This window comes from Otolemur garnettii, unplaced genomic scaffold (genome assembly GCF_000181295.1).
Source record: "Otolemur garnettii isolate 467f Iridium unplaced genomic scaffold, OtoGar3 scaffold00193, whole genome shotgun sequence".
NCBI classification, from domain to species: domain Eukaryota; kingdom Metazoa; phylum Chordata; class Mammalia; order Primates; family Galagidae; genus Otolemur; species Otolemur garnettii.
The window spans coordinates 324,012-338,132 of NW_003852588.1; the positions used below are offsets into that span (position 1 = coordinate 324,012).

At 39.8% G+C, this 14,121-nt stretch overlaps 1 protein-coding gene across 1 annotated transcript in view; it reads left to right on the forward strand.

Annotated features, from left to right (window-relative positions):
- Nucleotides 1-14,121, forward strand: part of PTPRM (protein tyrosine phosphatase, receptor type M) — a 562,994-nt gene that overhangs the window by 265,596 nt on the left and 283,277 nt on the right. The window contains exon 13 of the mRNA XM_012812183.2: nucleotides 3,753-3,885. Coding sequence (XP_012667637.2) covers nucleotides 3,753-3,885 — 133 coding nt within the window. The remainder of the gene's footprint in view (nucleotides 1-3,752; nucleotides 3,886-14,121) is intronic.

Consider the following 14,121-nt stretch of genomic DNA (forward strand, 5'->3'; position numbering starts at 1 on the left):
TCAGAAAATAGTGCTTGGCACATAGTTAGGAAAAACCTTGGTGAATAAATGAACAATTTTGCTGAATTTTTCCTCCATATTCAGGGTCAGTCTAACACTAGTCACCTTTACACAGAGGTTCTGGGCAGCTACACTGTCCCCTTGGCCCTTCCTGACCTTGCCACTCCCCTCCTATTCTCCAAGGTGAGACCAGCTCTGATGCTGCAGGTGGCACAGTCAGTAGCTCCAGGCATCAGCCACGATCTTCACAGCCTTCTGGGCTCGCACTCTGGGCTCTTTTGGGAAAATGTACCCAGCCAGTTCAGTAGTCAGAATCCCAGCTCAGACCACAAGCTGGTGGCTGAGTACATCATGTTCTCAGGCTGACTTGCTGCTGTTATTTAATTCATCATCAAACACTGAGCCAAAATTGACTATTTTCTGTCAAGTTGAAAACCAGCCAAATACTGCATTGAATAATCATTGCATTTCTTCTAAGATTTCTTTTCACCCTAGACATCACATCTGAAATCTTAAACACTGCGGTTTGACTAGATTTTATTTGTCATTTTAAAAAACAACCAGCACAATTATAGGAGTCACTGGAATAGGCATCTGTGAAGGTTAAACTTCGTGATTTTTATCAGCCTCTTATCCTCAACCACCCTGAAATATTTAGCTTTTCCATCATTATAATGAATATCGTCCAGTGTAGTAGTCCAGGCTAGATCATGCTCACTGTAAAGTGCACACAGGTAAGTTTATTCTCCTGAAGGTAACTAAGTGTGCACTGCTCTGAACAGAATGCACCCACATGGAGGAAAAAATGCCTTTCCATGAACAAGTAAAATTATACCAAAAAAGGAACAAAAGTTTATATCATTAGAAACCTGGCAAGAGAATAACAGGACAGAGGGGAAAGTATTATGAAAACAGTTCTTTGCCAAGCGGTTTATAAAGTGTTAAATGCATAGATTTGGGTGAGGAAGAAAAATACCCAGCCATACTCTGTCACAAATGACTCTCTGTCCAAGACTGACTGACAGCTCATAACCATAACCACGTGTCCAAAGAAATAAAAGTGAAGGAGGAGCATCCTGAATGAGGACAGCCTAGAGACACCTGTTGCAGGAAGGGCCAGAGGACAGAGCATGGGCGAGGAAGGCAGGGACTCCCTGTGCCGGGAGCGGGGAGGCAGCAGAATCATTGACACCTGCCCATAGCTGTGTGAGGGCTGTAGGTGTGTATTTCATCCAGACTTTTTGTTTATAGTGAAGTTGTCCTAAACCCTAACACCCCATGGGCTGGAAGGTCAGCCTGGCCGGTGCTCCTGCCTTTACTGAGTTGCCGTCCTGTTCTGCATGACTGCTGCGTAATCACACAGCAGCTGTGTCATGCAGACATGGAGCATTTCATTTTCCTGACCTGCAGTGTGAGAAGAGTTAAAAGTAAGTGCTAAAGAGCTTACACTGGCTGGGCAGCAATGTGTCTGCCTCCTTCTAAAGGGACAGCAGGCTGCAGGTGACAAAGCAAGATGCAGAGTCATTCACCAGCTCTCAAAGAGTCCAGGCTCACAGGGCTGGACTCTCCTTTTACTGTTTCCTATGGGTGTGTTACATCTGTGGGAAGTTTTATATTTAAATTTTTTGAGCTAAATAAAATTTTTCTAAATATTTTCTTTACCAAGTGTTACATTTACTGGCATAATTTAGTTACAAAGAAAAAAAAAAGAAAAGAAAAACCAAAACTTAAATCATTTGTTTAGAAAAATACCTGGAGAACTAGCAATCTGTAACCAGTGAGATAAATGCAGTGGTTTCTAGTATGTCGCTATTTGGACTTCATCTTAGCCAAAAAGCCAAGAAGTGATAGTAGTTTGTCAACATTTGGAAGAATAATGCCAATTTTATTTTTTTAAGTTAATTTTTTAATGAGCTACAAAATAAAAATTAAAAAAATGGACTTTGTTCAACTGTGTGAATTTGAAATGTTTTTTATTTCTTTTTATATGGACTTTTTTTTTCTTTTACTGTTTTAATGCTTCTTTTATTACATACATAATTTATCTTCAGGTTTTTCTTAGCAATTTATTTAATGTAACAATTTCTTCCCAGTTGACCGTCAGGTTGTATGTTGCTAGGGTGTGTTACAGTAGCATATTTCAAGTATAACTGTCATAAAAATACAATTAATATTAATACTTTTTAAGATTTAACTAGACAACTACTTTGGGGAATTTACATGCATTCAAATAAAATATCAAGATCACGTCTTGAAATTGTTAAAAGTTGACCTGTCAAAGTTTCTCCAGAAAATTTTTATTTAATGAGGTGTGCTTTTTATATCTCAACTGCTGTCATCACAGCTGTCCCTTACTTGGAATGTGCCTTTGTAGTAGAAACTCAGATGATCTCAGCCCTCCAATCTGATGTCTCCTGTCTCTTCCCTGATCTTGACTCACTTTGTTGGGTTGGTCCGAAGGCCAGAGCAATGTTTAGGATGCAGATTCTTGTATAAAGTCTTCATATGAATGACTTTGGAAAGAAACATTATTTATTTGTTCAAAAAGGAAACAAAGGAATACCTGGAAAGTTATTGCTTGGCCTTCCCTGTTTCTCAGTGAGACTGTGTGGTAGAATCTACCCAGTCTGCAGGTACAACGATAGTTATGTTTTTCACATACCAGGTAACACATGAGTGGAAACGCAATGCCAGGGCAGAAAGAGCTGCTTTGTAACATTCAATTCCTATTACATTTCTACTGACAAAAACAAAAAGAAAATTCTAATTGAAGAAATTTGCACATGAAATATCTCTGTTTGGAATGACCTGTCTATTAAACATGGAGTGATGGCTCAGATGGTGGGCATTGTCACATCTTGATTAAAAAAAAAAAAAAAAGTAGAGCTGCTTAAAAGATGGATTCTGTTTAGGGAATTGAGCATTACGTTCTTAGTATTTTTCATCCTGAATGCCCTGAGCAGAGGAAATGGATATTTCCTCAGACATGAATTTGACATTCCATCACATTAAATGGTGAACAGGACAAATGTGTCTCCTGTTTTGGATGTGAAAAAGCAGGGGAGCTTAGGCAGCCATGGCTGTGAGGCTGTGGTTATCTCATTTAAACAGAAATTAAATGTGGATGCCAATGGTATGATCATCAGCTGCTTCCTCCTTTGCGAATAAATTGCTTAGAAGGAGTCTTTGCCTACCAGATGTGACCTAGATTTAGAATTCGAAAGGCAGGGGGAAAATACTCAATTGTGTTAAAAAAAAACAATTGCTGGTACAATGCATGGTAAATGAGCTTATCTCACTTTTCCAGGTGTTTGGGCTAATATGTTATGGAATTACTGCTTCATTTATGAAAAATAATTGAGGAAAATGTTCCAGCAAATCAAATTTGGATAAAGGCTTAGGGATAGCTATTGTGTTGTTAGTAAGTTTTTAAATGGCAGAAAGAGCAGGAGCCAACAGAGATAATAAGAATATTTTTTAAAACTGTGTTTGAGAAGAGTCTCTTATAAAAGGGTCAGGCATGGGTGTACTATCCAGCTTGTGTTCTGGTTCAGTAAAATATTGAAGAACAATGTGAACAATTATACTCCTTTGAGTGCCTATGAAAGCTGTTTAAAAAAATCAAAGCTTGTCTGTCTGCTGGCTCTGATAAGTCTTATTACTCTGTTAAATGCACCAAAATTTTAAAACGTGTGACAACTTTATTCTCCCTTCCTCACTTTCTCTCCTTTTTCATTTCCTTTCATCTCTAGGAGCTACCACTCCAAAGCCAGTCCCAGAACCCGAGAAGCAGACAGACCATACAGTTAAAATCGCTGGAGTCATCGCGGGCATCTTGCTGTTCGTCATTATATTTCTCGGCGTTGTGTTGGTAATGAAGAAAAGGTGAGTTCCCAGCTGTGGCCAAAGACTTAGTTCTATCCCATTGTTTGCCTGGTGTTTCATGTGTGTGAAAATACTCAGTGACTGAGCGGCTGTGATGTCCAAGACACGTCTATGATTCTGTGATTGTTAACATACTTCATCAGATAGCATTGAAGGTTATGGGACAAAAATTTAGAATAAATGGCTATGATTTTGTGTGAATACACAAAGACTGTCATGCAAGAATAACATAAGAAAGAACCCTGCGTCTTCCCACAGGGTGGTGTGGAAAGCTCTGTAAAATCGTGAGAGCCATTTATCCACCAGGAAATGTTTAGTGCTTACTGCTAACACAGATGTATTTGATATTCTCCAATATGAGGAAGAAGACCTTTTCCTCCCCTTTGATGAAGATGATGACATCATCATTTTGACGATGTTGGGCCTGTGCTCTGCGCAGGCTCCATGCTCAGGTGGAGAATCAGCACAACCCTAGGGAGAGAGCGAATCTCAGAGAGCGAATCTCAGAGAATCCTCAGAGAAAGGAGGAAGCAGCTGGTGGGAAAACTCGGGTGCCAGTTGACGTGACTGAGAACGGATCATAGAGAAGGGGTGTGGGTTAAGGCTGCCCTGTGTAGCTGAGGGGTATTCTGGGTGAAGAGAAACACAGAAATGGCTTTAACAAGTGATTCTCATCTCCCATGTCTAAAACACAGGCAAAGTCTTATCTCGTGGAAACAAGTAAGGATTTGCTTAATAATAAAATCATCCATTTATATAAAAATTACCATAAAAATATCAATGGTAAGAAGCAATAGGATAAATTTTCCCAGAGGGTCTTGTTCCTTTTTTCTGTCTTTCTTTCTTTATTTTTTTTACAGTTTTTGGCCAGGGCTGGGTTTGAACCTGCCACCTCCAGTCTATGGGGCCAGCACCTTACTCCTTTGAGCCACAGGTGCTGCCCTGGGTCTTGTTTCTTTTATTTGTCATTTGAACACAGTTATGGTCGTGGAGTGAGAGTGAGGTCTGGGGTGTAGGAGGTGAAGGTGGGGAAGCAGACATAGAAGGTCCCTCCTTCGGGTCAGGGAAGGAGGTTTTGCTTGGTCTTGAAGTTGCTAGCGGCCCTTGATCAGGTAGCAACAGGCTCTGGTTTTATTTGTTTTTAAATTCAGATTAATTTGAGGGTACAAATGTTTAGTTACACTGTTTTTATTTCTAAGGTAAAGTTGTAGTTGAGCCTTTTGCCTAAGGGGTGTGCTGAATACCCCACATTGTGCACCTGAGGTGAGATCTCAGGAAGGGCCCGAGAGAGGGGGAAGGAGCTCGAGTCAGGAAAACTAGTTAGGTGAAAAGAAGGGGCAACTTAGAAATACTTATGAAGTAAAACTTGAGTAGCTCCTTTGAGGAAGAAGGGATGGCGTAGTATGAACCTGATGTCATTACTGCTTTGGGCAGGCGTGTGGAGATGTTACCATTGACCAGAGTGTGGACTGCGGGAATTCAAACATATTTGGGGGGTAAAAATGGAGAGTTCTGCTTTGTGGGTTTTAGGTTCAATATTCATTTAAAATCAAGTGAAGATGTTCACCAGGTAGTGAACATCTCAGAAATGCCTTTGTGGACTAGAGATATTAATTTCCACGGGCTGGGAGTCATCAGCATTTCTGCAGCTGAGACCATAGGGTTTGGATGAGGCCACCTGGTTCTTACCGCAGTAGAAGGAGGAATGTTGAGTGGTCCCAGCAGAATGCAGGGCTAGTGACCATCCAGACTGTGGTGCCTCACACATCCTCCTGTTCCGCAGCTTCCTCCGTTTGTTTTTGTTCTGGTCAGGCACTGGGACAGACGGCCGCTTGTCGCAGCCGGAGGCAGCACTGGTCTTTGGACACTGTCTTTAGTCTTTTCAGCTTGCTTCCCACTTGTCAAGTCTGTTACCCCTTTTTCTCTTTTTTCACTCATGGTTTCATTTCTCTATTCACTGTTCATTCTTTGTTCCTTTTCATTCTGTTTCTCTTTACCTTCTTTACCCATCTCTTTATTTCTTTTTCCTTCCACATTTATTTCTTCTCTGCCCTTCTTCTTTTCCTTTACTCTCACCCCTCATCATTTTTTCGGTGGGCATTCATCATCTGTTCCCTACCTCAGGGTTTATGTAGGTAGCTTATATTTGGCACCAATAGTTTTTAATTTTCAAAAACTATGACCCAGTATAAATTCTAGGTGACAGTAGGCCCTTCCATGCCTGGGTATTCAAAGTAAACATTATAGAGAAATTTATTTTAAATTCTAGGGTATGTTGGATTTTTGTGCTGTGTAACAGATAGCCTGAAACTACTAATCCAGTTACCCTTGTCACCTTAGCTAAATATCAACTAATCCTCCAAGGGTCTGTTTCTGTTCAGTTAATTCTTTATGCTACCTAGGACTCTGAGGTAGTCACTGAGCTTGTGTGATAGATTACACATTTGAAGAGATTGCCTACAGTGACATATGGCCTTGATCAACTTGAGATTAAATGCCAGTAAGTCATGTCAGTTTTACATGATTATTTACTAGATAACAATCTTAAAAGGGTTATCGTCACAGCATGGACCACATTTGCATTTACTTTTTCTAAAATGTAGAATATATTCTCCATCAGGCAAATTAGCCAATATATGATGCCTGGTAATGCAGAACTTGTAAAATTTAGACTTGAACAGTCAGTCATCGAAATTCTTAAATTTCTGTTGCAGGGTTTTTAAAAAATTTGGTGTTTGGACACCAAAATTCAAGCCTAAATTTTAAAAGTATCATTTTTAAGCAGAACAATTAAAATGTGATACTAATCATAAGTTGCTGAAGTGTTATTGGCAAACACGTTTTTAACTAACATTGTTTGGTTAGAAAAACACTGTGTTTAGATTTGGAATTCCCAGATCTGTGTTTGAACTGATTTTGTCATCTTGAACTTCTCCAGGTCTTAGTTTTCTCGTTTGTAAGAGGCCAAAATTGAGCTAGAAGATCCCCGGAGCCCCTGGCAGTGCCAGTGAGTTTTCTGTGGGGCAGCAGCCTGTGGGGGTGTTGGGACACAGCTGGGGTTCTGAAGTGCAGGCAGTGGCTGTCACTGCGTTTCACTCTTCAGACCTCCCAGCGGGTTCATCCCTAGGTCTTGTTCAGTTCAAGCCCAGAAGGGTTAGGTGAGTCCTTTATCCCTCAGCCTTATGTTCCCCACCTCCATGTGGGAGACCCTCGGTTAAATGGGAAGCAATGAGGAAATGGGGAGGAAAAAGGAAAGGAACCGCCTCTGGTGTGGATCTCAGTGTGTTGGTCATCATTTTTGTCGGTTGGAATGTAATGCTTTCAAACTTTGAGTGCGTTCCTGCATGAGCTAGGTAGCCTGTGTCTTCCCAGCCTACAGCCTTCTGAGTCAACCAACTCAGATATGCGCCACTGTCATAAGGGCAGCCTTGGCCCCAGAGAAATTGTGGAAGAAATGATTCATGGATATTTCTGGACATACAATGAGAAGTCTGTCCTGCCGAGGATATGCCGGGCCAGCTCTGCTGACTGCTCAGGAGGGTGACAGCCGCAGATTCCAACACTGCACAGTTGCTCTACACTTTACTGAGAGGTATTGTCAATTATCTGCTGAGTGGAGACCCATTTGTCTTCTGAAAGATGGCCTTTCCATAAGAAATAGTTACTGAGCGTAGGCCTCTAACAAAAAATGTAAAATCTGTTTATGTTGTACTTTCTTTGACATATAGATAATAATGACTAAAAACTGCCATGGCCATCAGTTTTAGCCAACGAAATGTTTTACAAGCCTACCACAAATCAGTGACTACTTGGTTTTTTTGTTTATGAGTATTAATCCATTTAGCCTTTGCTTAGACTAATATAATCTGAAAGCTTCTTTTAAAAAAACTTTTATAAAACCTATACATTTAATATTTATCTTATTAGCAAAGCAATTTCTTTTTATTTTCCCTGTCCAAAAATTATGTGCTCTCCTGGGTTTGACATTTTGTTGCAGCAAATATTAAGAAAGAATATGAGGTTAAGATCCACAGAATGTTGGTTTCTCACACAGCCACATGATGATATTCTCTGAGAATTAATACAAAATAATTTGAGCAGGAGATGTTTATTTTTTACCATGTTTCATCCATGTCTAATTAAGTATATTTGTATAAATGAAAATACCTTCATTTTTAACATTTTTATAGGGAATAATTTATCTCAATAACATGTTTGACAGAATTTAGTATATAAGCACCATCAGTTTTACCATGATTAATTATATTTACTAGTTTCTAAAATTGCTATTGATCTTTCAGAAGTTGGAGAACATTTGTATTAATTACTGTAGTATCCCTGTCTCAGCCATTGTGGTACACAGAAATCACAGAAGTTTGGGCTGTTTGAAAATAGTTAAAGAGGTGTACATCCTAGGGCAAGCAGCAAATGGGAGCTATTCTGTTAAGCAAGCACCTGTTACAGGGAAATATGTTTTAATTCTGAAACACTTTGCCTCTGTCTCCTTTCTATAATTCATTTTAACAGATGTACGCTTTGCAAATGTAGCATATACTCTTGAATACATACTTAGTGCGCATTCTATTATATTTAAACATTACCAAAAAGAAAATTGCAATAAATATGGGAAGTATTTCTGAAGATCTCATGAAACAAAAAAGATAAAAGAGAAAATTTGATGAAAGCCCTGTTTTCAAAGAGATGCCTGCAGTGCGTGGCCAGAGGCAAGTTGACATTAACTTTAGTTCTCTGCCCCTCCATTTACATATGAGATAGGGTTTCTCTCCCACTGTAGTTGAGTATGACTTGTATGTGGAAAATATCTCAGGTGTGGATGCTTTATTCGAAGTCCTGTTTCAAAATCCCCTTTCCTGAGATACACTGGATAGTCATATATGGATGTTCTGTAATTATTATTATTATTATTATTAAGTCAAATACACATAGATCATGAATACATTCATGCATATGTGGGGTACAATGTGCTAAGTTTTTTTATACAATCTAATGTAGTTACATCAAGCCAATCAGCATAGCTTTCACCTCATTTACTGGATTATTGTGCCAAAACATCTATGTTCTACATTTCACAAATTTGACTTGTACCCTTGTTATATGTTCCATAGGTGTGATCCTACCTTTTACCCTCCCTCTGTCGAATCTCCCCCTCCTCTCCCCTCCGACACCACATCTCTCCATCATCCTGGACTATAGTTGTAGTCTATATTTTACAAGAAAGTGTGAATAAGTATAAGTAGGTTTCATAGAAGCACTGAGTACATTGGATACTTTTTCCTCCAGGGCCTGCTTCTCCAGAGAGCCCCTGCTGGGAGCCCAGAAATTTCCTTGTTCGGCAGAAAATTCAAATATGTGTGTGTGTGTGTGTATTTTTTTTTTTTGCAGTTTTTGGCTGGGGGCTGGGTTTGAACCTGCCACCTCTGGCATATGGGGTCAGCGCCTTACTCCTTTGAGCCATAGGTGCTGTCCAGATGTTCTGTAATTATTACTTAAAATATGTGGACTGAGTATCCAGCCATATGAATACAAACTACATGCTATGGAGTACTTGAAACAGGATATGCGTACCCACAGACATATGAATGTATTACGTCAATCTATCAGTTAGCTGCCATCCTTCAGATTTCCAGATAACCAAATAAGCTTGTAGTACAAGAGTAAATTGAAGAAATCAATCTTTGCAAAGTCCTCTTCTAAACTGAACGTTATGTAATTACTTTGATAGCTCCTATGTTAACCCCTATTTCTGAATTCAACCTAATGAGGGTTCTCTATGGACAAGATTTTCTTTTGAAAAGAAGAGTGTAGCATGCAGACACCCATTTTTCATCTTATAGGAGGAAAGTGTCAGAGGATAAGGAGAGGTATGGCTTTAGAATCCTACAGTTTGCCCCGAGCCCTCTAACTTTGTAGCAGTATGAATTTCAAAGAGGTACCTAACCTCTCTGAACTGTTTCGCAGGTGAGAAATGTGGTGTGAGGATAATGTGTGCTCCCTTGGGGGTTACGGGACAGGGAAGATTAGGTGAGATAATGCAAGGGCCTAGTTTATGTTTGATAAATAAACTGCTGACCAGCCAGGAGGAGCTTATCCCAGAGGACATAGTTCATAGGAGGCAGAGCCGGGGCTAAATCTCGAGTGTGTCTAACCCTGAATTATCCTCCTGCCACGCTCCTGTAGCACAGTCACAAACTTGCTGTTGCTTTAGGTCTACAGATATTTGAGACTGCTAGTTTGTCTTAGTCTTTTCAAGCCATCATTGGACTAGGGCTAATGATTTTTCTACTTCCTCCTTGGCAGAAATGTTTTAAAAGTCCTTTTGAATGGATGCATTTGTGTCATGTCTTGATTCTTAAATTAATTTCTGATAACTGGCAATGGTCAATGTGCTGTAACCCTTGGTTTAGCAAATGAGAGAAAGTTCAGTTTTGTCAGAAGCTGTGAAGCAAGGGAGTGTTAGCAGCAACCCTAACCCTCCTCAAAGACAACGGCCAGTGTCTGGGAGCTTCTTAGGTAAGAGTGGGCACTCAGGAGTAGTCACCTTTGCTGGAACTAGAGGGGCAGCTGCCTTGTGCCCAGACCTTGTGTCTGTGGCTTACTAGCTTTGTGACCGAATGTCCCTCAACTACCAACGGTATACTGTCAGCACTTACTTCATAAAGTATTATGAGAAGAAAATGAGTTAATGCCTTTAAAATAGTAAATATTAACTATATTGATAATATGTATAGTACATCCAGGTATAAGCTATAGCTAGCTTATATATAGAGCTGCCTCTCTAGTTCTGATAGAGGTGACTGACTATTCCTTTGTACCCAAGGTTGCACACAGGATGCATCTTTAATTACAAAGATTGATGAGAACATACCCAGCAGGAATGAGGCAGCTCACTGTCCCATTACCTTAAGGCCACACCTTGCTGAGGGTGCCACAGCTGAAAGCACAAAGTAAAAATATTTTTCAGCCATACTTAACACTTGTATTCCTTAGGCAGAGGCCCCTGCTCAGTCAAGGGGAGGGGTGGACTTTGGAAAGACTGCTCTCTGCAGAGAAGTCAGCTAAGGTCCTGGGGCCACACGTGGGGAACATCCTCTAAGCTCCAGATGCTTCTGACTACGCATGGCTTTTGCATTAAAAGTTAATACTTAGGTATTAAAGCCTGTCACACCCAGACCTAGCAAGGTACCTAGAGCTGTGCTTCCTGGGGTTAAGATAGAAAGACAGGATGGCGTTCTTTCCTCAGCATGCTTGAAGACCTGGCATGTCTCTGTGTGGACAGTGCTGCCCTCTACACAATTCCAGGAGGTTAGGCAAGGCCTCAACAGCTGGGCTGTGTGCCCTCTGGCCCTGTGGCCAGGCACCAACCCTGAACCTGCACCTCATCTCAGCAGGGCTGAATTCATTCTGGCTGTCTCAGGGCACATGTGTCCTACTGACTCCTAATTTTAATGCCTGATAACTTTCCAGAACAGTTTGTCAAAACTTATTCTTTCTGTGTATCTTACATCTGAAACTCAAGCCCTAGTGTTCAAAGAAGGGTGTTAAGAGAGGGTTGCATAATTACTACTAAAATTGATCACTCTTCACGGTTGATGTCCGCAGACAGTGGGTGTTGACATTCCCAGCCCTGTCCCACCCTAGCCCTTCAGAGGCTTTGTGTCTCAATTCATGTTGATGTGACTTCACTTTCTAGTGTGTAGAACAGGAAACACTGACAGCTCAAAAAATGAGCCTGTTTTTCTTGGGATGGTTATTTAAACCTGTATCTTGGTTGGTAAATCCAGAAATTCAAACTTAATAATATGTCTTAAACTCTTCTCAGTTTTGTTTTATATTAATAAGTAAAACAATAAAAAATAGAAGGATATATTCACATATATATTTATTTATTTATTAAGAAAAAGTAGGCCAATTTCTAATCTGACATTTTTAGGCAAGATTCATGATCCCTCTTCTTCTAACATAAATCTAAATTTATTTTTTAACAGAGAAAGCAGTTATACCTTGAATTTTTAATGTACATTCATTTGTAGAAAATTAGATAAAATTAATTTCTTAAAAAAGAGGGTGGCACCTGTGGCTCAGTGAGTAGGGAGCTGGCCCCATATACCGAGGGTGGCGGGTTCAAACATGGCCCTGGCCAAACTGCAACAAAAAAAATAGTCGGGCATTGTGGCAGGCGCCTGTAGTCCCAGCTACTCTGGAGGCTGAGGCAAGAGAATTGCTTAAGCCCAGGAGCTGGAGGTTGCTGACTCCATGACACTCTACTGAGGGTGACAAAGTGAGACTCTGTCACTTAAAAAAAAAAAGAGAGAGAGAGATACCCAACATGTTAAAAATTTGGATCAGAATTTTTTGTTGTTGTTGATGGATCTCAGTATTACAAGTTGTAATACTCTATTAAACGATATATTTACTTGAATAGAAAGGCATGTTTTTGCCCAGGTCCTCACAGAGTGTGTTTTTGAAAGTGGATAAAACTTCCCTAGACCCCTGTTTTTATCTTTGTTATATTCATGTCTCCTATTAACCAACTGGCTGGGCTATGGCAGAACTCAAGTGAAACTGTTTCGTGGGTTTTACTGCAAGTAAAAACTGACTCATTTGTTAAATTCCAATATACTCCTATTACTTTCTAAAAACAAAGCAAACATACTCCTATTACTTTCTAAAAACAAAAAATTGGCAGAAGTGTAGCCTGGGTTATCCTATCTAAGGATGGCTTATTTTATCTCTCCCACACGCTCACAGCTATGAACACAGCTTCTAATGGTCACCCAGTTTCTGAGCTGACTCAGAGCATCCCCAGCCTGAGATCCAGAATTCCCAATGGGATACCTGGGATTTAGCACTTTCTTGCTACTCCCTCCTTATGGCAAGACAGTATACTCTCCCCACAGTTGGGCTCTTGAATTGTTTGGGTACCATCTGCTTTTTGTACTGGGTGACAGCCAAGTTAAGGGCTATGAGCTGATCCTTTTTAATGACCTTCAACACCCCACCCTCATACCACATAGTGTTTTGTGCATAGTGGGCGTGTGGTAGGAAAAGGCATTTTAATGCAAACCCTTCACTGAAACACTGGACTTTGAACCACTTTAGTTTAGTTTTGTGGGTTTTTTTTAATTTTCAGGGATGTAAGTTTTGTAATATGAGATTTTATTAATTTCTCTTTAGAATAGATATTCTAGTAAACAGATTGCCTGTTTGAAATAGTGGTTTTTTTTTTAAGTTTCAATATTAATTCTTTGGACCGTTAATTTAACAGATTAAAATAGTTGAAATGAATAGATATTTAACTTCAGATACAGTTTAATTAAAAGAAAAATGGGATCATCACAATGATTTATTTAAGCTGTCATTTATTTTTAAGTCAACTTGGAAATATTTTTTACAAATTATATCTTCCATTGCATTTTTATAAGCAACATCAATTTAGATTAAAAGTTATTACATTCAAAACATGAATGATTTATTTCAGGGTGAATTTTTTTTTATTTTACATAATATGGACATTAGTCCTAAATAGCTAAAAGTAGCCAGTTTTTTAAGTATGCCATTCTGTGGCTTTACAGCAGAAAGGCCCAGACTCCTACCTTCCAGGGCAGAGCTTCCTATTCCCAGGGCAGCCCTGAGGCTGTTTCTGCTACATTGTTATAGGGTGTCACTCCTTCAAGCATGCTTGATAAGAATCTGCGATAATGTTGGTTCATTGACCCTATTTCAGAATGTAGACATGAATAGGAACAAATTCAGAAACAAGCTTTTTATAGAATTGCTTAGTGTAAGTGCTTAGTTATTAAGAGCTATCACAGTGCCCTCAATCCTTCCACCTGATTCGTGTGAGAAGCTTGGGTTGTGGGTTGGTGTCAGCAGTCAGTAGCTGAAGAATTGGCCATTCTTTAAAGAGAATTGGTCAGCTGTGAATGCATGAATTCTTAGGTATAGTCGTGACCTTTGCTCAAAGGGAAGGGAGGAAAAGTCTCAGAAATATATTTATTAAGATCTTAAAAATGAAAAGGTGGAATAGCTTTGACCAAAAATCTTAACTCAGTGGCTTTCATGCCAGAGTGGTATTGACCCATGAGGGGACACTCGGAAATTGTCTGAGGATATCTTTGTGGAAATGTCTGAGGTATATTTGTGGAAGTATCTGAGGGTGTCCTTATAGAAATGTCTGAGGGTGTCTTTGTGGAAATGCCTGAGGGTGTCTTGGTA